Source organism: Taudactylus pleione, unplaced genomic scaffold, assembly GCF_031769625.1.
Source record: "Taudactylus pleione unplaced genomic scaffold, aTauple2 ptg000004l, whole genome shotgun sequence".
NCBI classification, from domain to species: Eukaryota; Metazoa; Chordata; class Amphibia; order Anura; family Myobatrachidae; genus Taudactylus; species Taudactylus pleione.
The window spans coordinates 3,270,175-3,295,099 of NW_028284407.1; the positions used below are offsets into that span (position 1 = coordinate 3,270,175).

Below are 24,925 nucleotides of genomic sequence, written 5' to 3' on the forward strand. Positions count from 1 at the left end.
ACCTTTCCCACAGCCTATCCCTAACCACCCTTCCCGCAGCCTAACCCTGACCTCCCCTCCCATAGCCTACCCCTGACCTCCGCTTCAGAAACCTAACCCTAACCTCCCCTTCTGTAGCCTACCCCTAACCACCTTTCCTGCAGTCTAACCTTAAACTCCCCTTCCGCAACCTGACCCTAACCACCCTTCCTGCAGCCTAATCCTAACCTCCCCTTCCACAGCCTAATCCTAACCTCCCCTTCCACAGCCTAACCCTAACCTCTCTTCCCGCAGCCTATCCTTAATCTCCACAGCCTAACCCTAACCTCCCCTCTCCCGTAGCCTAACCCTAACTGCCCCTCCACAGCCTAACCGTCCCTTCCGCAGCCTAACCCTAACCGCCCTCCCACAGCCTTACCCAAACTGACTCTCCCACAGCCTAACCCTAACCTCCCCTCTCCCGTAGCCTAACCCTAACTGCCCCTCCACAGCCTAACCCTAACGGCCCTCCCACAGCCTTACCCAAACTGCACCTCCCACAGCCTAACCCTAACCTCCCCTCCCACAGCCTAACCCTAACGTCCCTCAGACTGCCTAACCCTAACCTCCCCTCCCACAGCTTACCCCTAACTGCCCCTCCCACACCCCGACATGTAAATGATCATAACTGTCTACATTGTAAATGTTGACATCAGTGGCGTAACTACTGCCCCCGCAGCCCCCGCGGTGGCTTGGAGGCGCCGGGTGGCGTTGGGGCGCCGGGGGCAGTAGCTTCGCCACTGCAACTGTGAGCGCTGGACTCTGAAATGATCGGAGGCCTCCGATCACTTCAGAGGCCATCATTACCAGTAATGCAGTGCGCGGGTGACGTCATGACGTCACCCGCGTTCTGCATTACTGGGAATGATGGCTGACTGGGAGGGGGGGTCTAAAACTTTTTTGCCATGGGGGAGCAAAATTTATAGTTACACCACTGGTTGACATTATGACTACAACCCATCTATTCTAGTCTAGATAACATTAATATAGTGTGTGTGTGTGTTGACAAATGATGATTACATAACCTCTTGATCAACTACTTATAATCTGTCATTGTCACACACTGTGATTTGTTTCTAGACTTCCAGCAAATATGGTATTAAAACATTCTGAAAAACATGTGTTCATTTTTACCTTGTTTTAGCCCACTCATTTTTGACACTGTATTTTCAAAGTGTTGCTGACCCAGGTGTGTTATACTTATCAACATTCAGAATGTTGACAGCATAACGTTGACCTGTTGTGAATGTAGACATTTAACATGTTGACATTCACAATGTTGACACTGACATAATGTTAGGTTTTTCTATGTAAATCTAAGCCTAACCCTAATCCAGTGGCATCACTAGGGTGGTGCAGACCGCATCAGGTGTCACCCTCCGAGGGGGTGACACCAAAATGCCGGCTCCTCAGTGACCAGCAGGTGGGAGCTGCACTGTGATGTTAGTGTGCAGCGCTCGGCTCACGGTCACTGAAGAGGAGCCGGCAGTGCGGGGAGAGTCTTTGGCTGCAGCCTGGGATCTTCAGGAGTGCTGGGCACGCCCCCAGAAGTTACAAAACCGGGGGTATGCCATGAGGCTACGTCCCTACCCCATGAGGCCACACCCCCTTATCAGTATCACGTGCCAGGGGTGTCATCAACCCCAGTCACACTAATGCTCTAATCGCAGTCTAATCCTAATCGCAGTCTAACCCTGACCCTTTAGAACAAAAATGAGTTAACCACAAACTCAGTCTCCAGGCGCTATTAAATTAATCTGATGATGTTAGATTGTTAATAATATCATAATCTATAGTACGCTGCTCCCCAATAAAGTAGATCTGTTACTACTTAACGGTTAGAGATTATATATATACAACAAAAATCCTTCCTAAATATATTCATATATAAATAAATAAATAAATGGCATCATTCAAAAGGATCGCACATCCTTTTGAATGATGCCATTTATTTATTTATATATGAAGATATTTAGGAAGGATTTTTCTTTTTTTATGTGTATGTAATAGAATGTGTTTATATTCTGAATTATCTTTTTTGATAGAGTGATATGTTTGTTTTGTCACAAAATCTTAGGTGCAATTATGCACTGGTTTCTGAGACACAGATGTTTTATAATTAATTGATTGATTGTTGAAAACACCCAATTGGTTGTGAGTGCTTTAAAAGACTGGAGGAGAGTCCCCCTCTATTACGGACCATCTTGAAAGAAACTGCCATTTGAATCAGGCAGAGAAACGCGTCAAGGACATTTATTGGGACATTGTTTGGACCAGTCCTGACCCCTGGCATATCTGTGGATACTTACCGGATGGTGTTCGTGGAGACTCGGATGCTGGATGCGATTCCCTTTTTACACGCTATACGCTAAAATGATTAAACACCAGAGCCAGCCAGGAGTGTTTGATACAAGACTGTGAGTACGCCCATTATTATTCCATATAGGGCGATACATGACTTATGAATGATAGTAAATATCCATTACTCCTTGGCAAAATACGGCGGGTGTTCCGCTAACAGCGGTGAAGACTGATGTCGGATTGAAAACGGGATACGGCCAGTGAGAGCTCTATTACATCGGAGTAGTTGATACCATTATACCCAACTGCTTTTTGTTTTTTTCCACAAGAAGAAGCCACTTAAGAGGTTCTATTCCTCATTTGATAAAGGACCTTTCATATTTTCTCCATAAATGAATAAGAGATCATCAATTGATATTGGATAGGATATATGAGCAATCCTTGCAGCATTGTAGCATTGCTACCTAGAGTGAGATTGTGAAAGAATATGATCGGCTGCTTGCTCTAGTGGTTTCTAGGCACGTTATTGTTTATCAGTAGTTAAGTGGAGATATATCAGGATATTGTTCCATTATAATTATATATATATGTATTATTGGAATTGTGTGGTGTATGGTTTTATGCAAGCCTAGCCAAGAACTAGGTACTTTTATATTATATTATTAAATATTAATGATTTTTTACATCTGTGTCTTAGTTAATCTATGATATCGCGCACCCTCAAGTGGAATAGTTTTTTCTATTCCTCTTGTATATATATATAACCCTGACCCTAAAGCCATTGTCAATATTTACATTGTCGACATGTGTTAGCCCATGTTGTATATCTACTTCTGTACATGTCGACAATATGATAGCATACTGCTCACTCAGTAAAACATAATTAATTCTTCATTCCTAGAAGCATTTTTCACGTATGTCCCTTTTATGAATTTGGTCAAAATCTGTATTTGTCATGATCCTCATACAGTACACAATACTTTCAATTAATTTTATATTGATGATGTACAAGTAGATAAGTGTGATTTTTATTTTGTGACAAGAACTGGAAGTAAAAGTAATTGCATGCTTGAAGGGTTTCTCCTTTTCCCCCTATCACTACCTAACCTAATTTACTACGATAAAAGTATTATTAACCTGTAAGTCCAGTGTTGTGTACTCTGCTCAACTCCTAGATCTGAGTATACAATGTTATACTTAGATATATGATAAAATTTCCAGGCTCTATTACCAACTAGAGCAGATTATAATGTGCTACAATAGTATATCACATTGTGCTACCATAGTAGAGCAGGTGATGATGAGATATAGCTGGCCAGAGACTGTGATACTACTAGAACTCCAGCATCCGGCTAAATGCTGTAAGTATAACATTTTACGCTTGGAACCCTGATGCTATTAGGTGTAATTAGTTATAACTGGCAGCTTTGTATATATCTCTGGGAAGTATTGGGAAATGAAAGGTGGTTTTTTTTCTCTTTTTCTTATGTTCTTGCAAGGCATTTACAAGTGATATTTACATGGAGTATGGGTTTGTAAAGGAAAATTCATGGTGGCTGAAAAGTGGGTTCAGTCAGAAAGATTAGGCTGAAGGGTTGGGGTGGGGGGATATTGTAATTCGTAGATGTAAGGAGGTTATTCTAGATGGAAAAGAATGACTATAGCTGAATCATTATTTCTGTAATTTTTCTTTTAAAAATGGCCATTAAAAGATAGTTTTCAGTCACCATTATACTGTATATAGGGCCTTATTCAGAGATGTTTACGCAGTTGAGTGATTATCGGTAATTTGCGCGTACATCTGAGTCGCACTGCGCATGCGTCAAGTTTAATTACCGTTGTTGCTCGGAGTGAGCATTTATTCGCAAAGCAATTGGCAAACAGAGACCCTTTGTGACGGCATTGGGGGGTGGAAACTCAAACGCAGGTGTGTTGCGACCATTTTCGGGGGCGTGTCTCTGATCCTACATGCAATAAAAATGGCTCCGACATCACTGTCCCCGTGGCCATTCTGCACTACCATAGGCGTCTTTGTATGCAGCCGCTTGGATTTACGAAGCCGCCGGCAGGCGTCTCAATTCCAAACTGAGGGCAGCTGCGACATTGGCGTATTTATCGCACAGCTGCTGCGTACAAATTCTCAGCTGCGGTCGATTTAACGTCCATCTTTGAATCGGGCCCATAGAGCATATGCAACTTGTGTATGTTACAACATATGAATAGTCTTCCTTTCCATCATGTGTCAATAGTTTAGAGGGGTCACTAAGTGCGACCCAAATATAGGAAGTCTCTATGAGATCAGTGGGTCCTATTCTCTTCCAGTACACATGTTGGTGTGTTCCCTGCCACCGTTTTAGTAAATAGAGAAGCTAATTATAAACTCCAAGATGATCTTATCTTAGTAGAGCTGGACTTGGAGGGAGCTTCAAAGAGTTATGATGTGTACAGCAAGGAGATGAAGGGGTTTCAGAGTGCTCATGAAGCTGACAGTCATGTACATGAAATACATTATATTGACAGTGCCAATGCTCGGCATGAAATGAGTCTTGTGTGTGTCTGTTTATGTGTGATGTCACGGAAAGTTCTCGCTGGAAGAATAGACTTATTCATGACGCTTCCGTTTCTATATCTCCAATATCCGCAACACCAAAGGATTGTGTAGCATGCTTCCAGTTGGATTGGGTGTAATTTATGCCCTCTAGATTCTTTATATGCAATAAATTATCTTACAGTACATCATTGGTTATTGCACCCTGCCATCATGTGGCTTAAAGGGAGCCTTTCATTAAAAATATATACAGTAAAGTCACGAGAGGGATTTCCAATAGCAACAGGATCACAAGACAGCTGCAAACTGCTGAGACATCCTGCAGAGATTGGTCATGTTGAGAAGGTTTGTTTTTGCAAATGAATAATTCCTGCGAGAAGATCTTTAAAATGCACCCTGTTGGCAAGACCCTAATGTGTGTGTGGTTCAGCAATCGGGAGTGGTTTTCCCATTCCTGGCACATTTAGCCCCCCCCCCCCATCAGTGCTTGTTCTCAGCTTCTGTAGTGAGTGCAGGTGCATTTCGTTGCTAAGAGATCCACATGACTGACTTGTTATTGCACCTGTGATTATGTCAGGAGACCTGGAAATCATGCCCTGTTACTGTTCTCAGGAGAATCTAGACAGTGTTTAGAAAAGTAGTCAGATCAAATAAAATTATTATTATGTTTGTCTTACCTACAAAAATTGCTTTACTAACCATGGTTTTGTGACTGGTTGTCTTATATAAAGCCTATATATATATATTTATTTATTTATTTATTATTTAATAAATGTACTAAGGATAATATGGTATATTCTTCCAAGTTATTTCTGAAATCAAAGAATTGCACACTAGTAATAATGATAAAATGTTATATGTGATAGATGTTATATGAGGCAACAATAGAGTTTCAGCAGAAACTTGGTCATATGTTGATTAAAATATATATTGTAAACACTCCTTGTTAGAACCAAACTATGCTCATTTGTATCCTTGTACACAACAGAAGTCATTTACAAAACTGGCGCATTTCGCTTTTCACAATTATCCCTATTTATCCATCTTGTTCATACATAGTGAACGCCCACCTACTTGTTATGGAAACTGTCCCCAGACAACTTTTGGGGGTCTGCAGAATACGTATGTCACATCAAAGTCCAGCCATCTTCCATTTTAGAACAACACCCTTCATTAAATGTCCTTCTTGTCTTAAAATACTGCTCAGCTAAGCCTCAATTATGGGTTATATAAATCCATACTTACGTACTCTACCAAAATGTCCAAGGAAATCTCCTGGACTCACAGGAGAGCTCACCATTATGCTGGATCTCGCCCACTTCCTTTGTAAAATTGGCAGTGTGAAACGCGTTAGCATGGTCCAAACCCTTACTGCACAGTGGTCTGATTAGAGGCATTGCGCATGAGGGATGTAGCCATGATGAGCTATTCTATGCATACTTATTACAGTGGTTGAAGAGTGTTTCCTATACAATTCACATGAAAGAAGCAGATCACCCCACTGAAAGTATCGGCTGAGACCCGATCTCTACTAACTCAAGAAAATACTTTTCCTTTTGCAGGGGGGGGAGTGGGTAGGCTGGCAATGTTACTATAAATGTGCCGTATTTTGCTCCTTTAAATATTGTATCCTGAAAATGTAACTGAAATATTGCTTTTGCATGTGGGTTAAAATAAGGCATATAACTGCGTCCAGTATTTCTTTAGCATAAAATGCACCTAATCTGCTCCGTTTCTTTCCATTAGAGCATACAAAAGTTTCCATCCCCATCAGATGCCTCCATTTTGGGGCACAAATTCTGTTTGCATAAAAACTCTGGCGCATTGGCACAATGCGCCTGGAGGTTGCCATAGTGTTGGGGTACTTCTATCATCTGGTCACTCCCACCAACTCTTACCTTCTAATCTCTCCACTTCATTATTTGCATTCAATGCTCACATCAGTCGCCTTTTCCAACTTCCTCGAGTAGCTGACTTTTCTGGTCCCCCTGGCCTTAACTCAAAATTCCATGTTAACTTTGCTTCTTGGCTCCTAATCTTCAAATGGGCTCTCAAGACCCTATTCTTCCTCAATGCTTTCCAGCTCTCATCCTCCATGTTCCTTCCTCACAATCCAGCCCATCTGTGTCACCCCTGTTTGTCTGCCCCCTCCCCTTTAGAATGTAAGCTCTCATGAGCAGGGCCCTCTTCCCTCACGTGCTTCTCCTTCACTTAAGGTTGCCATACATCTGCGATGGATCGTCACGATGCAGGGATGCGATCGGAAATTTCCAATCGGCCATCGGAAACTCCCGATCGCCCACCATCGGATCGCAGACATTTGCTATGTTAAATGTCGGCGATTTGACGATCGCGATCATTTTTTGATCACGATCGTCAAATCGTCAAAATCCAACATGTTGGATTTGTGCGATGCCGGATTGCAGCTTCGCGGGATCGCGGCAATCCATTACTCCTACTTTAATTTGCAACAGCACCTAACCCTTGGTTGCTGACACCATGCTGCTTATTTAAGTGTCATGCAGCAATGTATAAATCATGTATTTGTCCTGCATTGTTTGTACTGTTAAGAACTGTTTTTCTTGTGTGCTCTTTTGTTTATGTACTGTGTAAGGCGCTGCGGAACCCTCGTGGCGCCATATCAATAAAGGATAATAAGAATAAGAATAATAAAAGTAGGTGCATGTTGTCACACCGATTATGTTAGCATGGAGCCGAGATCTGTCAGTTCTCATCTTGGAGTATAATACTACAAATGTGCTGTAATCTTTAAATGACCTCAAGTTTCCATATGTTTGTCCTGTCAATAGCAAATTTTATGCAAACCTTTGCTTTATGTGGGGGATTTATGGAGCTAGAGCATGTACATAATGTGTCTGCTCGAGTGATTTCCTTTGATTGGCCCCAATAAATACATTTGTGCAGTGAAAAAAATGGAAATGCAAGACTTTCTTTACTCTGTGAAGAATGAAATGTGTGTGTGCGCATAATACACTGCAAGATTTTTCAAGAACACTTCAGCCTTATGAAAAGATTACCATAATGCTACCTACTAAGGTTTATCTGCATGACTTTTTTATCTTAAGTACTAGAAGCATAGATTGAAATTGCCAGAGGACAAATGTATTGGTTTCACCTGAGCACAATTGAAGCCTTTTTTTTTTTTGTTTAAATTTCTCCATTAGAAAAAATAAATCCTATAACTTACTATTTCCTGAATAAATGTCTGTATTTCTCCAGGCTTTTATTTTATTTTTTTCATTGTAAAGAGTCACGTGGAGTGGAGAGGAGAAGCCAGCCGCTTGGCTATTAGGGGCAGATGGAGCAGAGCTTATTGCGGCGCTGGGGCTAAGGATTAAATGAACAATCTGTGCCAGATTTTGCTTGTTTTAGTTATTTATTTATATATATATATATATATATTTTTTTTTTTTTACTGCAATAAGCTATACTCTAGGCCGTATTCAAAGAGCTACGCTATTCCGATATTAATGTAGTTGATTAACGGTCAACTGCGCATGCATCATGGTCGCACTGCGTACGTGCTAAGGTACTTTTGTGATGCCGCTGACAGACAGGACTACTTTGCAAACTGATTGTCAGTCAGGGACTGTTTGGGGGAGGTAACAGGGAGTTACCCTAAGGCAACGCGGGCACAAGCTTAGGGCCTGAAGGGTCATATATATGTTTGTGTATGTATGTGTGTATATATATATATATATATATATATATATATACACTATATATATCTGTAAGCAATATCTGGCCAGTATGTATACAAATATATACTGTAAACAATATATGTGTGTGTATGTGTATATGTATATATATATATATATAATCAAGATATGTCCACACTCACGTTTTTGTGGTTGAAGATTGCTGGGGTAGCTGCCCAAAAGAGACCTATAGGTCCTGTATATAAACTTGAAAAGAGGGGTGCACTCACCAGTCTTCTAAAAAAGTCCTTTATTCCAACAATTAAAAGTAAATACAGGATCAACGTTTCGGTCCCAACCGTGGACCTTTGTCAAGATCTTGACAAAGGTCCACGCAGACCAATCAGAACAGCCGTGCACCTGCAGCACACCAGCAACGCGCTGATCCAGCTCACCAACAAACCTGCAGCTCCCAACCTATCTGCAACGGCCACGACGTCGACCTACATCACCATAACAAAAAACCTACCGGTAGGTAAGTACTGCCAAGACTCACACCAACACGCGGGACACCGCACAGGTGTTTCAACCCACTCTGCATATCCCCCCACTCCCCGAGACTTCCTAGACTGTCGACCATAGGTCCAGCAGGGGTGACATGCAAGGACACTGAACCGCACGGGAAGGAGCCCCCTAAAAGGGTCCACCTACCTCCCCAGTCTCATCACCACCCATCACTGAACCCCACCCACCTGCCCGGGATCTTAACAGAGCAGCATTGTGACTACTCAAGAAAAGATTTTGCCCCAAATTACTGTGTCTCGCTGGCCTCATTTTGATCCTATTCCATTCCCCTTTTCACATTACTCCAAACTACACTCCATACCCAATCACACCCTCCTCACTCCCAAAACACCACCACCACCAGAAGAAACATTCTAATTAACACCACTCGCAAACACACACAAGTCATCACCATCACCAAATCCTAACCGTTGTTCATATAATGTACATTTTGTTGCTTGAAGTCTCTGCGTTTCATAAGTTGAGAATGCATGTTGCGATCTCTCCATCGATATTACCGGAATACTGTTGAGAGAGTACGCATCAGTACAATACCAAACATGGCTTACTTATCTTTATTTCCTAGCAATTATAATAAATGTGCATACTTGAATCTTATACCTTAAAGCTTATGGAACCTTGTATGTGAATATGTAATGTGTGAGGTTTGATGTAAAGATGCTAGTTAACTTGGGCCAGATGTGTGTGCATGAAGCTAATATTCAGCGTTTTCATACAGGATGCATTCGCTAATATGCGACTAGTTAACTGCACAATTGTGCGTATTAATGTGTGTATGAGAAATGGTGAAAGATGCAATCGCATGATGCTAATAGTAATATCGCCACATGTACTAGAGTGTGAGGTTATCTAAAATGGCGCTTAGGCGGCCATTCGCAAAATGGTGTCTTGCGATCTCATTTCCAAGATGGCGTCTTGCGGCCAGTCGCAAGATGGCGTCGCTGCGATCCAATTTTAAACTGATCTTGTCTCAGCCAATTATCCAGCTTCGACACCACACATGCAGAAACCATCCGCTCACCTTCTCTGTGTTTCACATAGACACGGTGGTTGGAACGAAAAATCTCAAATTTGGACTCATCAGACCAAAGTACAGATTTCCACTGGTCTAATCTCCATTCCTTGTGTTTCTTGGCCCAAACAATTCTCTTCTTCTTGTTGTTCATCCTCAGTAGTGGCATCTTCGCAGCAATACGACCATGAAGGCCTGATTCACGCAGTCTCCTCTGAACAGTTGATGTTGAGATTTGTCTGCTATTTGAACTCTGAAGACTTTATGTGGTCTCTATTCTGAGGTGCTGTTAAGTAGCGGTTTCTGAGGCTGGTAACTCTAATGAACTTATCCTCTGCAGCAGAGGTTACTCTTGGTCTTCCTTTCCTGGGGCGGTCCTCATGAGAGCTACTTTCATCATAGCGTTTTTGCAACTGCACTTGAGGATACATTCAAAGTACTTTTTCCGTATCGACTGACCTTCATGTCTTAAAGTAATGATGGACTGTCGTTTCTCTTTACTGAGTTGAGTGGTTGGTGCTATAATATGGATTATAACAGTAGTCAAATAGTGGTGTCTACTGTGTACTAACCTTACCTCTGCACAACACAACTGATGGTCTTAAAAACACATTAAGAAGGCAAGTAATTCCACAGATTGACTCTTGACAAGGTACACCTGTTAATTCAAAACCATTCCAGGAGACTACCTCATGAAGCTGATTGAGCACATCTTGTTTGTTTCATTTTAAAGCCATTGTGGTGGTGAATAGAGGCCAAAATATGAAAATTCTGTCAATGTCCTAATATTTATGCACCTGATTGTATATGCCTGTATGTATAGAAACAGTATTGGAGAAATGGAGACACTTAGCGTTCCCGCTAGGCTGTTTTTGCCGGGCGCGGCGCCCTGCCCTCCTTCTGGAGGTCAAAAAGCGCCCTGCCCTCACAGCCTGCGGGTACCATCTTCACCCGCGGGTCGCAGTGTCCCGTGGGTGGGGAAATGTGCGGTGACCCGGTCACCGCCGGAGAATAGACGCTGGGCGCATGTGCCTGGCATCTATTCTCCCTGTCGGCAGCAATTGGGAGCTGCCCGGCGTGTCCGTAAGTGCCGGGCACTCCCCCAAGAGTGACGCAAAGGGGATGCGTCTTATAGACACGCCCCTTTTCAATGGCCACACCCCCTTTTCGGGCGCAGAAGTTGCCCTCTCTAGCTCCGGAGCCCTGCCTGCCGCTGGAGCTAGAGTGAACACTAGACACTCACGGGTACTTTCATGTAAGTATTCAAACGACAAACAGTATCTGTGCCCAAAGTTTCACTTCATCCGGACTTAGCAAGAAAGTGCGTGATAAAAGTCTGGATAGACTGAAACTTTGGGCACAGACACTGTTTGTCATCTGAATTCTTACAAGAATGTACCCTACCCATGAGTGTCCCCGTTGACATTTGTATATCCAGCTATCCAGGTCGTCACCAGGGCAGGATTTTGTAATATATAATATATGTTATATATATAGTGTTCCCGCTAGGCTGTTTTAGCGGGGCGCGGCGCCCTGCCCTCCTTCTGGAGGGCAAAAAGCACCCTGCCCTCCAGGAGGAGGGCAAAAAGCGCCCTGCCCTCACAGCCTGCGGGAGCCGTTCTCACCCGCGGGATGCAGTGTCCCGCGGGTGGAGAAACATGCGGTGACCCTGTCACCGCCGGAGAATAGACGCTGGGCGCATGCGCCCGGCATCTATTCTCCCTGTCTGCAGGGCTTGGGGGCTGCCAGGCGTGTCCGTAAGTGCCGGGCACGCCCCCAAGAGTGACGAAAAGGGGACGCGTCTTATAGACACGCCCCCTTTTCCGATGACCACGCCCCCTTCCCTTCGGCGCGCGTGCGGACATGCCCTCTCTAGCTCCGGCGCCCTGCCTCCTGCCGGAGCTAGAGGGAACACTATATATATATATATAGATAGATAGATAGATAGATAGACACTGTATTATTAAAACCCCCCTTGCAAATCCTGGGCAGAGATGTATAATGGAGCAGGGCAGAGGGCATTTTGCTTGCTGCCAGGCTCCAGCAGGCTGTCAACAGCTCAACGCACATTCATTGGATAGCTGCCGCTGGGAGCCGGCACCAGCGCGCCACTCTATCTAGTGTCTCCTCCTCTAAAGGCACTGTGTGCATGTGACACGCACGGAGAGTGGGGCGTCAGTGAGGCGGTGAGGTGCTGCTGTCAGTGAGGTGGTGACGTTCTGCCGTCAGTGAGGCGGTGACGTGGTGCCGGCGGTGAGGTGGTGCCGTCAGTGAGGCGGTGAGGTGGTGCCGTCAGTGAGGCGGTGAGGTGCTGCGGTCAGTGAGGCGGTGAGGTGCTGGTGTCAGTGAGGCGGTGACGTGCTGCCGTCAGTGAGGCGGTGACGTGCTGCAGTCAGTGAGGTGGTTACTTGGTGCAGTCAGTGAGGAGGTGACATGGTGCAGTCAGTGAGGCGGTGATGTGGTGCAGTCAGTGAGGAGGTGACATGGTGCAGTCAGAGAGGCGGTGACATGGTGCAGTCAGTGAGGCGGTGAGGTGCTGTTGTCAGTGAGGCGGTGAGGTGCTGTTGTCAGTGAGGCGGTGATGTGCTGCAGTCAGTGAGGCGGTGACGTGCTGCAGTCAGTGAGGCGGTGACGTGGTGCAGTCAGTGAGGCGGTGACATGGTGCAGTCAGTGAGGCGGTGAGGTGCTGTTGTCAGTGAGGCGGTGAGGTGCTGCTGTCAGTGAGGCGGTGACGTGCTGCAGTCAGTGAGGCGGTGACATGGTGCAGTCAGTGAGGCGGTGAGGTGCTGTTGTCAGTGAGGCGGTGAGGTGCTGTTGTCAGTGAGGCGGTGAGGTGCTGCTGTCAGTGAGGCGGTGACGTGCTGGTGTCAGTGAGGCGGTGACGTGCTGCAGTCAGTGAGGCGGTGACGTGGTGCAGTCAGTGAGGCAGTGACATGGTGCAGTCAGTGAGGTGGTGACGTGCTGGTGTCAGTGAGGCGGTGACGTGGTGCAGTCAGTGAGGCGGTGACGTGGTGCAGTCAGTGAGGAGGTGACGTGCTGGTGTCAGTGAGGCGGTGACATGGTGCAGTCAGTGAGGCGGTGACGTGGTACAGTCAGTGAGGCAGTGATGTGCTGGTGTCAGTGAGGCGGTGACGTGGTGCAGTCAGTGAGGCGGTGACGTGATACAGTCAGTGAGGCGGTGACGTGGTGCAGTCAGTGAGGCGGTGACGTGGTGCAGTCAGTGAGGCGGTGACGTGGTGCACTCAGTGAGGCGGTGACAAGGTGCAGTCAGTGAGGCGGTGACGTGGTGCAGTCAGTGAGGCGGTGACGTGGTACAGTCAGTGAGGCGGTGATGTGCTGGTGTCAGTGAGGCGGTGACGTGGTGCAGTCAGTGAGGCGGTGACATGGTGCAGTCAGTGAGGCGGTGACGTGGTGCAGTCAGTGAGGCGGTGACGTGGTACAGTCAGTGAGGCAGTGATGTGCTGGTGTCAGTGAGGCGGTGACGTGGTGCAGTCAGTGAGGCGGTGACGCGGTGCAGTCAGTGAGGCGGTGACGCGGTGCAGTCAGTGATGTGGTGACGCGGTGCAGTCAGTGATGTGGTGACGCGGTGCAGTCAGTGAGGCGGTGATGTTAAATATAACGAAGAAAAATGTGTTACGGATTGTTTGAGGAAAGGGGTCCCCAAATCAGTCTCTTGCTTAGGGACTCATGAGGTCTAAATCCTCCTCTGAGTGGCGGCAAAAAACGCAGGTGTGTCGCGGACGATCTTGGGGAGGGTTGAAGCCTGCGTCTGGGATCCCATATACAGATAAAGTGGTTCTGACATCTCAGCTCAGGTGGCTATTCTGCATGACCATAGGGCTCCTCAGATGGTGGATTATGGAATGATCTGCGGTGGCGCCTGCGTACTTGTACACAGTTGCTTAGATCTGCAAAGACATCAGTGGGTATCACAGTGTATTTCCAGCCGGCTACAGCATTAGCACATTTTCGTACAGCAGCTGCGTGCGGGATCGTAGCTGCGAATGCATTAGCGTACATGTATGAATCAGGCACTCGATCTGTATATAACCTTTTAATGATGCTCTGTCTGTAAGAACTTTAAATAAATCCAGCTTAAGTGCACTTTAATATAGTGATCTAATAATTTGACGTATGGACTGTAAACGGCTAACTGTGCTTTTAAAAAGAACCAGAAAAACCTGCTGTGACATTAGGGGAAATGTATCAAACCTTGTAAAGTAGAGACGTTCCCCATAGCAACCTGGTTCTCGCTATCATTTATAGCATTTAATAGATAAACGATAGCTAGCATCTGATTGGTTGATATGGGCAAATTTTCTACTTGTCTTCTATAGAATGTGTGATCCATCTTTCGCTATCATGTCGCTCAGGTGCAGTTCTTCTTAGCATTCAGTTGATACATTGTGACAGTATGATCTCCATGTACTTTGGGGCATTTAGCCCAATGACCAGATTACACGTTTCCAGTGAAGTGGGATTGGCCAGTGATCATAGCAGCGATATTATCAGCCAATCAGAATGACTAGGCTGAGCGATGAGCATCTATTTGTATATCTGTGCTCATTGTGCCACTGGCATTGGACAGGGGCTTCCAGGTGATAGAAAACAGAGGTGAAAAAAAGCAATTATCTAAAAATGATATGCAGTATCTCGCAACTGTATAATATGTTTATGTAGTCTTTGATGTAATGTAGCATAAAAATGTAATTAATGGAGACTGTTCCATTTTATGGTAATGTCCAACCAAATTGATTTTTTTGGAGTCCTCCCCTTTCCCCAAATATCAGAACAGCTGGGATCTGATGCCCACAATCCTTGCCATTCAGGAGATTATTTGGTAACCCTTTAATAGCTAAGTCTTTCCCTGTGGGTTTTGGAAACACTTTTATATTCAGAGATTCTCACCCCTAGGCAGTAGCTAAACTATCCTTATAGGGGGTCCAGTGGCTATGAGGCCTTGTGGTCCTGGATTTAAAGACCAAGTGGATACATGCACCAGTGATGAGCTGAGTGGGGAACTCGGGGCTGGACTGGTTCACAAATATCCTCCTCTCCCCCAATACTTTTCTGGCAAGAATTAAGCCTCTTGGTCCTGGACATCAGACTACTGCTATTCCTAGATTCCTATGCTTGGGGGGGATGCAGTCGGGACTCTGATGGTCTAAATGCCGACCGTCGGCATCCCGACTGTTTAATTCCGGCTGGTGTCTAATGACCGGCGTTGAAATAACGACGCCGGTCATTAGACCACATCGGGAGCACGACACCCGGCTTACCGATCAAAGGTAAGACGGGCGCAGACTGCCGCGCTTGGAGGGATAGGGTTCCCGGGGGGGGGACTTAGGGTTAGGCACCCCTGGGGGGAGGTTAGGGTTAGGCACCCCCGGGGAAGGTTGGGTTAGGTTTAGGCACTTAGAGGGGGGATTAGGGTTAGGCACTTGGGGGGAGGTTAGGATTAGGCACCCCTAAGGGAGGGTCAGGGGGTAATATTAGGTTAGAACATACTTAACTTGGACGATTGGGATATTCAACCCTGCCGGGCTCACGCTGTCGGGATTTGAACCGCCGGCTGTGCGGCCGGCGATAAATCGTACATATTCCGCTTGGGGCAAGAGTCTTAGCACTTTGAATTAAATCCTATGCATTGGGGTTAATTACCTGATGTGAATTATTTATTAAAGGATGTCCTCAGGTTTTAGCCTTGTTCATCTTTTTGGAACATCAGAACGTTAAAAGCTAAGCAATGTTGCACACATTTTATGGTCTCCTCTCTAGAATACAGGCAGATAAGCTAGCTGGTTCCATATCATCTATACAGATTTGTTTCCCAATTAGTTCCGGCGTGCTGATGTATTTTACAGCAAATGGAGTTTCAGAGGAACAGAAAAGTTAGTGTTTTCACTTTCCCCCTGAAAGTTCCGTTAATGACGAGCGCTGATTTAAACAGTTTAACGTGATGATGTCTAAGAAATGAAAGGATATATTAACTGATATTTTTCTTTTCACATTTCTCCCCGCAGGTTATGTGACTGGCTGTCACAGAGTTTTCTCTCCATCAATCAATCATATCTACTTACACAGGCAGTTAAACATTCAACAAAGAAGATGTTTCTCTTTCCGAAGACAAAGAAGCACTGCTTATAGTATAGTTTGGCCAGGTACAGTTTCCCCCGCTCATCCAGTTCCTGAGGTAACTGTAATTTCTATTATCTGATTATTTTCCCAGTCAATATAAAGGTTGACTGCACTACTGATCAAGTATATTCATCCAGTGACAGCCAGGGGCTAAAATCCAGGTCTGGGATTTAAATCCCGAACAACAGAGCTGCATGTACTTCACTCCCAGCCAGATAGAGTTATGAAGAATAGGTAATCAGTGGATAGGTGAGCCCAGTCTCAAGACAGATAGTTACAGGCAATCTCTCCAATGATGGAGACATCGGCAGGTGGCCATCAACTCCAAGGAGGTGGCCAGCGGACTTGTGAAATATGCCCATAATGTTAGTAAATGATTTAAGTAAATAAGATGTTTTATGGTCGATGTCCAACCTGCGCCTTCATCATTAGACAGACTGTTGTGAATGTGATGAGTCTACATTGAGCCTGATGCGGTTACCTTTGAAGAAAAACATAAGCTGCTGTAATAAGGTTTTTTTTTATATATATATATATATATATATATATATATTTTTTTTTTTTTCGTAACCATTATTATCTTACTGAACTGGAATAACAGTCTGCTTGTGATAATAATACATCTCACATCGTATACCACTGGCAAAAGGCACTGCAATTTATCCCCAGCCATCGCAGCAAGCACTCGGCGATTCTGGATCTCAGAAAGTTCCACTGTAATTGCGGTTAAAACTAGTTACATGGCGAGTAGACTAGAACCAATTTGTTGCAAGCTGTCCTCATAGTACTTAATAGAATTCGCATTGCTTATTAAAGCTAGGAAAAGTAATCTGCAGGTCTGTGTGTATCCAAGTTAGCCTTGCCGAAGCAAATGGTCATTTACGTGTATGTGCCGCCAAATCCTTTTGACACTTCGTAATGTTGTATGCCTCAGCATATGAGTGGGGAGGCGAAATGCTGAATGTTCTTATATGCAGATGTGGGTGAATCGGGATGTTCCATGCCAAGCTGGGCATGAAATCTGCCATGAATTGTGCCCACATGTAAAAAATATTTTTTTTGCTTTGCTGTATATGATAGGTAAATGAGCTATAGGGGCGTATTTAACAAAATAAATTTGCAGTATAACAGCTTTTTTTCCGGGCGATATCAATAAATTTCAAGCATCCCCAGAGTGTATCTAGGAGGTGGCTGCAGCAGATATTGGAGATTACTGCTTCAGTCCGCCATTTTATATCATAAAATCATCCCCCGTAGGTTTCTATGGGGGCTGCTATATCTTCAGATGGCGTTAGTCCATAGTAGCCTATGGACTACGCTAGCTAATACTTTTTTTATTTTTATGGAGCGGGATCCTCTAGATCCCTCTCTGTTGGCCCCCACCGATGCATGTGTAACCCGACGGCTTCACATACACAGTACACGTGCCGGAAGCAAAGTGATAGAATAACTTCCAACTCTAAGCCGCAACGCGTTATGTTCTCTGAGTCTGATTACAGTTAAATTAGAGTAAAAATATGAATTAACATATTGTGGTGAGAGGGGTTGTCTCTCACCTGAATTGCCCACATTCTGGTTGGATAAACTTTCCTCCAAGGGAGAGGAAAACAAGTCCAGCACATTCTGCAGTTATAGTAGAAGTTTGGAATTACGGGTTTTCTGGGCTGCACAGCTCGAAGTGGAGATATGGAACTCCTTGTTTTCCAGGTTGCCCAGAGCCAGCAGGAAGTCAGCAGCACATGAAGGGTTTAAAACTCTCACACACCTGTTGCTCATTGCTCCTGATGCTGGATAAGCTAGCCAGGCGATAGGCTGGGGGGTGGTGGTTAGCATTAGGGTGCCAGGACCTGGAGGGTCCACAGACATTAGCACAAGGAGTGCTGAGACATTTACTTTTATGTTGTTTGCTTATTTTCTGTTATCTGCCTGTGTGTGTCCAGGCCTAACCTTAATGTGCAGTGTCACTACTTTACCAAGTACCTGCCTGTCTGGAGTCCTCATTTCAATACCCCGAGGTTACAATATTCCAACTGTTTACCAGCAAAATGCTTGATCTTGATCTTTTATTTATTTACCCCAGTTTCTGGTCATTGGGAACTGTCCTGCACTTTGTAAGATGGCTGTTTTACCAACCAGGCACACTTGGTGCAGTAACTTATGTAAATGCCTTCAAATACTCATGTAATAGAAATATACAGTACAAACACATAAAAGTGATAGATGTCATAAAGATGTTCCCGGAGTTCCCCCAACTCTCATGATTAAATTAGGGCATACATGTGGCTGAAACAAGTAGTGTATTAAGATAAAAATGTAAGAATTGAAGAAAATGAATGGGTGGTCCTAAATTAGCAATACGTGGACATTTGATGATGCGCTTTTCTAACATGGGGTCTGAGTCAGAGGTGGATGGAGTTACAGTTGCAGCTACTACTGCAAATTCATTTTAATGCTGCAGCCGATGGTCCTCTTACCGAGACTCCCACCAGCTGCCGCTCTAATCCGCCGCTGTGCAGAAATAGTCACACAAACGATCGGCCGCACTATCAGGCATTAGAGCAGCTCTATGGTTGCTCAGAATGTCCAATGGTAGATGTCTGCCAGTGCCGGTGGAACTATGTCTTTCGACGCAGCCCTTGATACCGACAATTCCGATCTGCGTCCTCTGGCGGTATCTATCGAGATGCATGGGGCCCTGTTTTAATTCTGTCCACCCCTGAACAGGCCCACAGTCCAGTGGCATCACAAGGAGGGGTACAGCTGCTCTGCTATTTAGGTATCACCCCCTTCGGATGGTGTCACTGAGCAGCGGTGATATATGACTCCCGCATGTACCCATCACCAACACTGTGCTTGGAGTCTGGAGAGGCTGGGTGTTCCCCAGCAGCTCCCAGAGTGCTGGCAAGTCCCCAGCACAACTAGAACTGGGGCTTGTTAGGTGGTCAAATCCCCAAAACCTCATTCAACAGGGGGCGTGGCCTTGAGGACACATTCCCTTTCGCGGGGGCACGCGCCTTTGACTCACGAAAGGAGTCCACAGTAGCGGTCTGAGTGACACCAACCCAAGTGATGCCACAGCCCTTAATTCTGCGGCAGCAGGTGCAGCCTGATTGTACAGAAGCCCGTTCCAAAGCCAGAATGTGAGTGTGAAAATGTGTGTGCACCAGGCAGGTAAATAGGTGCATTTGTGCAAATAGAAGAAGAGGTGGGGGGGTGCTTTTTGTAAATAATTTCCTGTATCTCCATTATCATCCCTTTTATGTCTGTAGAAGTTGTTATCTCTCTGTGTCTCAGAGTATGTATGTTATTATTCCTATCTATTTGTGTATGATTAATATGCAGTATTTTTGGTTGCAGCTATACAATTTACTTCAGGGCCGAAGTTGTAGAGCCAAGTACAAATAAAACAAGCAGCCCCCTACCAATGATCTAGTGGGCACAGAGGTATGATATGGAGCTGTGGTGCCCCATGTGCCCCTCAGACCTGCCCACAAGCCATCACACCTTATCACATGCCCTTAGCAATAGCCATCGTTTAAATATCAGAAAATATATATTTTATTAATTATTTTTTCAAAGAATAAAGCATTTTTTACAAAACATTCATTTCAGTTAATTGCAGTGGAGAAGTATTCCGTGACGCTGTAATTGTTAAACAGGCTTCCCCATGCAAAGGTAGTCTTACTGTCGACAGGGGTTACTGCTGGCAATATCTATGTTATTGTTGGTAATAACCCTTTGAAGTGAGAAAAAGCCATGAAGGTTAAGTACCTGCCATCCTTAGGTTCAGTTAAGTGGTGTTGAACACTATTCGTTCGTCAACACCATTTTTGATTGGCAACCACCAGCCATGGCTCTGCCTACAATATCCAAAAGAGGAGGATGGAAAGGCATGAAGATGGGAGAGGTGGACGACTGATTGAATGAGTGACGCAAGAAGAAAGTGAATAGCGAAGGCAGATCGGAGAAGGAGGAAGGTATAGTGATGGGATGGGTGAGGCAGATGAGATAAAGGCACAAGGAACGACACATGTAAAGTGGGAGAAAGAGAGACACGGGGGGGAGGGGATGGCTCACATATGGAAGGGGAGAAACGAGTTAGTAAAATATCTTCCATCACCTTCTGTCTGCAATTTCTGCATATGTGCCTTGTGCCCCATTAATGTGCCCCATTTATACGCTGATTATCCTGGCTGCAAAATTCTTATCATTCACATCAGCGGTGGCAGGTTCTCTGATCCGCCTGAGCCCCTTACATTTGTACACATCCCAGCCCCCTGCCCACCACACTCCCCTGTTTGTGGCCCTGTATCTGTGTTCCTCTGTGTAGCTCTCTGCTTGGCTGTATATCATCTGTATTTGCTTCTGGATGGGAGACAAATCTAATAATTCCTGTAGATGCTGTTTGTTCTCTCCTTTAACACCGTTTAATTTAGCTATCTTAATCTTAATGTTCTATGCAAGTTAAGCTGGTGTCACACAGACTTGTCCTGACGCTCGTACACACACACAGGTGGCTGAATTGAGTGAGTTTGGGCTGAGATTACTTCCAGCACGATTGGATGCTGTTAGAGTGGTCAGATAATTGCAGACAGCCTGCTGACGACCATTTGCATTTACCTGCAGACCACACTTGCCGACCTATTCGACAATGATCTGACGGATTTTGATTGTTTTATATTGTGATATTGGTCATCTGCGCAATATCTGGTATCACAGCGTGTGTCCAGCATTAGAATATCTCAGCAACGCTACTAACAAATAGAGAGCTGATTGCATTCTCATGGCAGTAGGTTTGTTATAGCAGCCCCTTATTTTCACCAAGTTTGCTACTTGTTGCCAATCAACTGGGTGATGATAAGTGTTGAGGAGCGGGTTATTCCTTCCCAAGTTTAGGAATTATCGCCGAGCGTCTGCAATAATATAAAATTCCACCACTGAGGACGGCAAGTGGTGAAAGCCTTAGTGACAGCTTCTCAGTTCCTCATCCAGAGAATGGGAAGTTTTCCTTTAAAGTGTTTTCTTACCTGACAAGTATCTGAGTACTACAAAGCAAAACAAAAAGAAGCCAGACGCTTCAACAAAATTGTCACATAATAATAACCAAACTTTCAATTCAGGCTCATTACTAAAATAATTCCAACAAATGTATTTCTGTTATCCGCAGATTTTATGTCATTTTAATGCAGAAGTAAAAAAAAAAAGACTTAGGTGTCTCAAGTGTTTTATAACCGTTGCATTGATGAAATATGTTTCGGGAAGATTCTGCCATTGCACATTTTGCTCCTGCCACAGTTTGCAGTTCACAGGCTGTGTGAGCTACTTGTAATAGGCAATGTTAAGTTCAGAAAGGCACGGGAAGGAACACTGAAGAAGCCTTGAGGGTCTGCTTGGTAGCTCATGAAGGTCACTCCTCGAATGCAAAGGGCAAGCTGCCATGAAGCAGGAGGGACTGTCTGAGAAAATGATCCCATTGTCATGCTGCTTTCTGATCTTCATTTCCAATCCTTTTCCTCCAAGCACATAATGAAGCCAGACTACGTGACGACAGGCATTGTGCCCGACTGGGGAGACTCCATTGAAATTAAGGACGAAGATCAGATTCAAGGGCTTCGTCAGGCTTGTCAGCTAGCCCGTCATATTTTACTTATGGCCGGGAAAATGTTAAAGGTAATGGAGGCAAAGAGTATTCCTCCCAGAACTTTCACGTGGTCTCAAAAAATGCCACAATACGCCAATATAATTACAGTTAAACAATTAAAATGCGTAAAACATCACAATTCATAAGGAGACAATTCATCATGAGACCAATCACGGAGGTTTTAGGCTGCCTACCTTCGGGTTTGGTCTCATTATAAATTGTGTTTATGTATTTTAATTGTCATTTTATTGGCTTATGTACCCTTTCTTGGGTGTTTTATAGATTTTGTCACAATAAATTATTATAGTACCATTACATTATTTATGGCTTTTCTCCATTGTACTGGAGTAATTTGTGATAATTTCATTTAATACTGGAATTAATGGTCCAGACACCATCTAGTAGATAAAGTGTTAACGCACGTGGTGGTTTAACATGTTTAGAACCAACTGCACTATGTATTTGTATATTTTTTGATTTTTATGTGCTGTGTGCCAACATCTGAGACAAGAAAGGTCGCCACATCAGGAATCACACTTCAATTAGGCAAACTAGCTGTTGCCCCCGGCTGTGCCCAGATGAAATCGCTTCTGCCAACATTTTTTTTTTTTCTTTTTTGAGGTGTTCTAGTTGCATTGCTTCGCATAGGGGCCCTGTCGCAGGAGTGGCCCACATGACCAGCAACACTGTACAGACTGGTGGCAGCAGCACCTTCACCCACCACTCACACCAATGTCACTATGTGCCCTGTGCACAGACTGCTATGTAGCCTATCCTATTCACCCACCACTCACACCAATGTCACTGTGTGCCCTGTGCACAGACTGCTATGTAGCCTATCCTATTCACCCACCACTCACACCAATGTCACTGTGTGCCCTGTGCACAGACTGCTATGTAGCCTATCCTATTCACTCACCACTCACACCAATGTCACTGTGTGCCCTGTGCACAGACTGCTATGTAGCCTATCCTATTCACCCACCACTCACACCAATATCACTGTGTGCCCTGTGCACAGACTGCTATGTAGCCTATCCTATTCACCCACCACTCACACCAGTGTCACTATGTGCCCTGTGCACAGACTGCTATGTAGCCTATCCTATTCACCCACCACTCACACCAATGTCACTGTGTGCCCTGTGCACAGACTGCTGTGTAGCCTATCCTATTCACTCACCACTCACACCAATGTCACTGTGTGCCCTGTGCACAGACTGCTATGTAGTCTATCCTATTCACCCACCACTCACACCAATGACACTGTGTGCCCTGTGCACAGACTGCTGTGTTGCCTATCCTATTCACTCACCACTCACACCAATGTCACTGTGTGCCCTGTGCACAGACTGCTGTGTAGCCTATCCTATTCACCTACCTAGTGTTCACTCTAGCTCCGGCGTGAGGCAGGGCGCTGGAGCTAGAGAGGGCACGCGCGCGACCGAGAAGGGGGCGTGGTTATCAAAAAGGGGGCGTGTCTATAAGACGCATCCCCTTTCCGTCACTCTTGGGGGCGTGCCCGGCACTTACGGACACGTCGGGCAGCCCCCAAGCCCTGCAGACAGGGAGAATAGATGCCGGGCGCATGCGCCCGGCGTCTATTCTCCGACGGTGACCGAGTCCCCGCACATTTCTTCACCCGCGGGACACTGCGACCCGCGGGTGAAGACGGCTCCCGCAGGCAGGGCGCTTTTTGCTCTCCTTCTGGAGGGCAGGGCGCTTTTGCCTTCCAGAAGGAGGGCAGGGCGCCGCGCCCCGCTAGAACAGCCTAGCGGGAACGCTACACCTACCACTCCCACCAATGTCACTGTGTGCCCTGTGCACAGATTGCTATGTAGCCTATCCTATTCGCTCACCACTCACACCAATGTCACTGTGTTCCCTGTGCACAGACTGCTATGTAGCCTATTCACCCACCACTCACACCAGTGTCACTGTTTGCCCTGTGCACAGACTGCTCTGTAGCCTATCCTGTTCACCCACCACCTCTCACACCAATATCACTGTGTGCCCTGTGCACAGACTACAGTGTAGCCTCTCCTATTCACCCACCACTCACACCAATGTCACTGTGTGCCCTGTGCACAGACTGCTGTGTAGCCTATCCAATACAAGTGTACGCGGGCCCAAAGCACCCGCCCCCACCCCGTACCAGCCGTGCGCATGGTGCCGCACCTATATCTTCCATTGATTATGTCAATGGATATTGTTTTTGTTATTGCTCAGCTTTAACTTGATGGATCGAGATGAAACAAAGTGCAGGTTATTTCTAGGAGTTTCCACTACAAAATTATTCATGAAAACAGTTTAGTTGTTTTTGCACCAACTTGGAACAAACAGACGGACACAACGTTCTTATATTAGTATGGATAGGATCATGTTATTGGTAAAGGATAAGTTCATGTAAATCACTGATTATTTATAGAAATGTAATGGAAAAGGGGTTATGTTTGTAACTGCAACATATTTTCCCCCTTAATTAAAATGGCTTGGCAACTCATAGACCAAAATAATCCAAAATGTATTGTGATACTTCCTGGATGAAAATAAAGAGCCTGATTTAGAGTTACGCGCAAATATGCTAAAGTGTGTAAATGCGCACCTTGATAACACTGTACAACAAATTAATACTTTTCATTTGTTTCCTTTCTAAATATAGTCATACATTACTAATTTGAGGTCAAGAAAAACTAATTTGATTTCAGAATGTTTTTACTAGCTCTATTTTTTTAGCTACACTACTTGCACTATGCTGTATGTACATTAGTAATATAGTCATAGTGAAAAGCTATTTTAAAATAATCTGATATTTTCTTGATAGAAAATAAACAACAGTTGTTTTAATTCAATCAATCACAAATAAGAACACAAAATGAAACAAACATACAGCATACGAAACAAACATACAGCATACGAAACAAACATACAGCATAGGAAAGTACTATGTAATATAGTGGCCTATTCATGGGGGTGCTTTCTCTTTGCTTGTCACTTGTACTCCTCTTCTGGGGCATCTCTTG

General features: G+C 44.9%; 1 protein-coding gene across 4 annotated transcripts in view; it reads left to right on the forward strand.

The window, feature by feature from the left end:
• The window catches only part of METAP1D (methionyl aminopeptidase type 1D, mitochondrial), a 227,306-nt gene that overhangs the window by 112,843 nt on the left and 89,538 nt on the right, over positions 1 to 24,925 (forward strand). For 2 of the 4 annotated variants that reach the window (XM_088470936.1, XM_088470977.1), the window contains exons 2-3: positions 16,147 to 16,284; positions 21,782 to 21,931. In XM_088470936.1, the coding sequence (XP_088327062.1) occupies positions 21,788 to 21,931 (144 nt within the window). In that variant the 5' untranslated portion in view covers positions 16,147 to 16,284; positions 21,782 to 21,787. Of the gene's footprint in view, positions 1 to 16,146; positions 16,317 to 21,781; positions 21,932 to 24,925 lie in introns of all 4 variants that reach the window. The other 2 variants (XM_088470801.1, XM_088470873.1) reach the window with 2 other exon arrangements.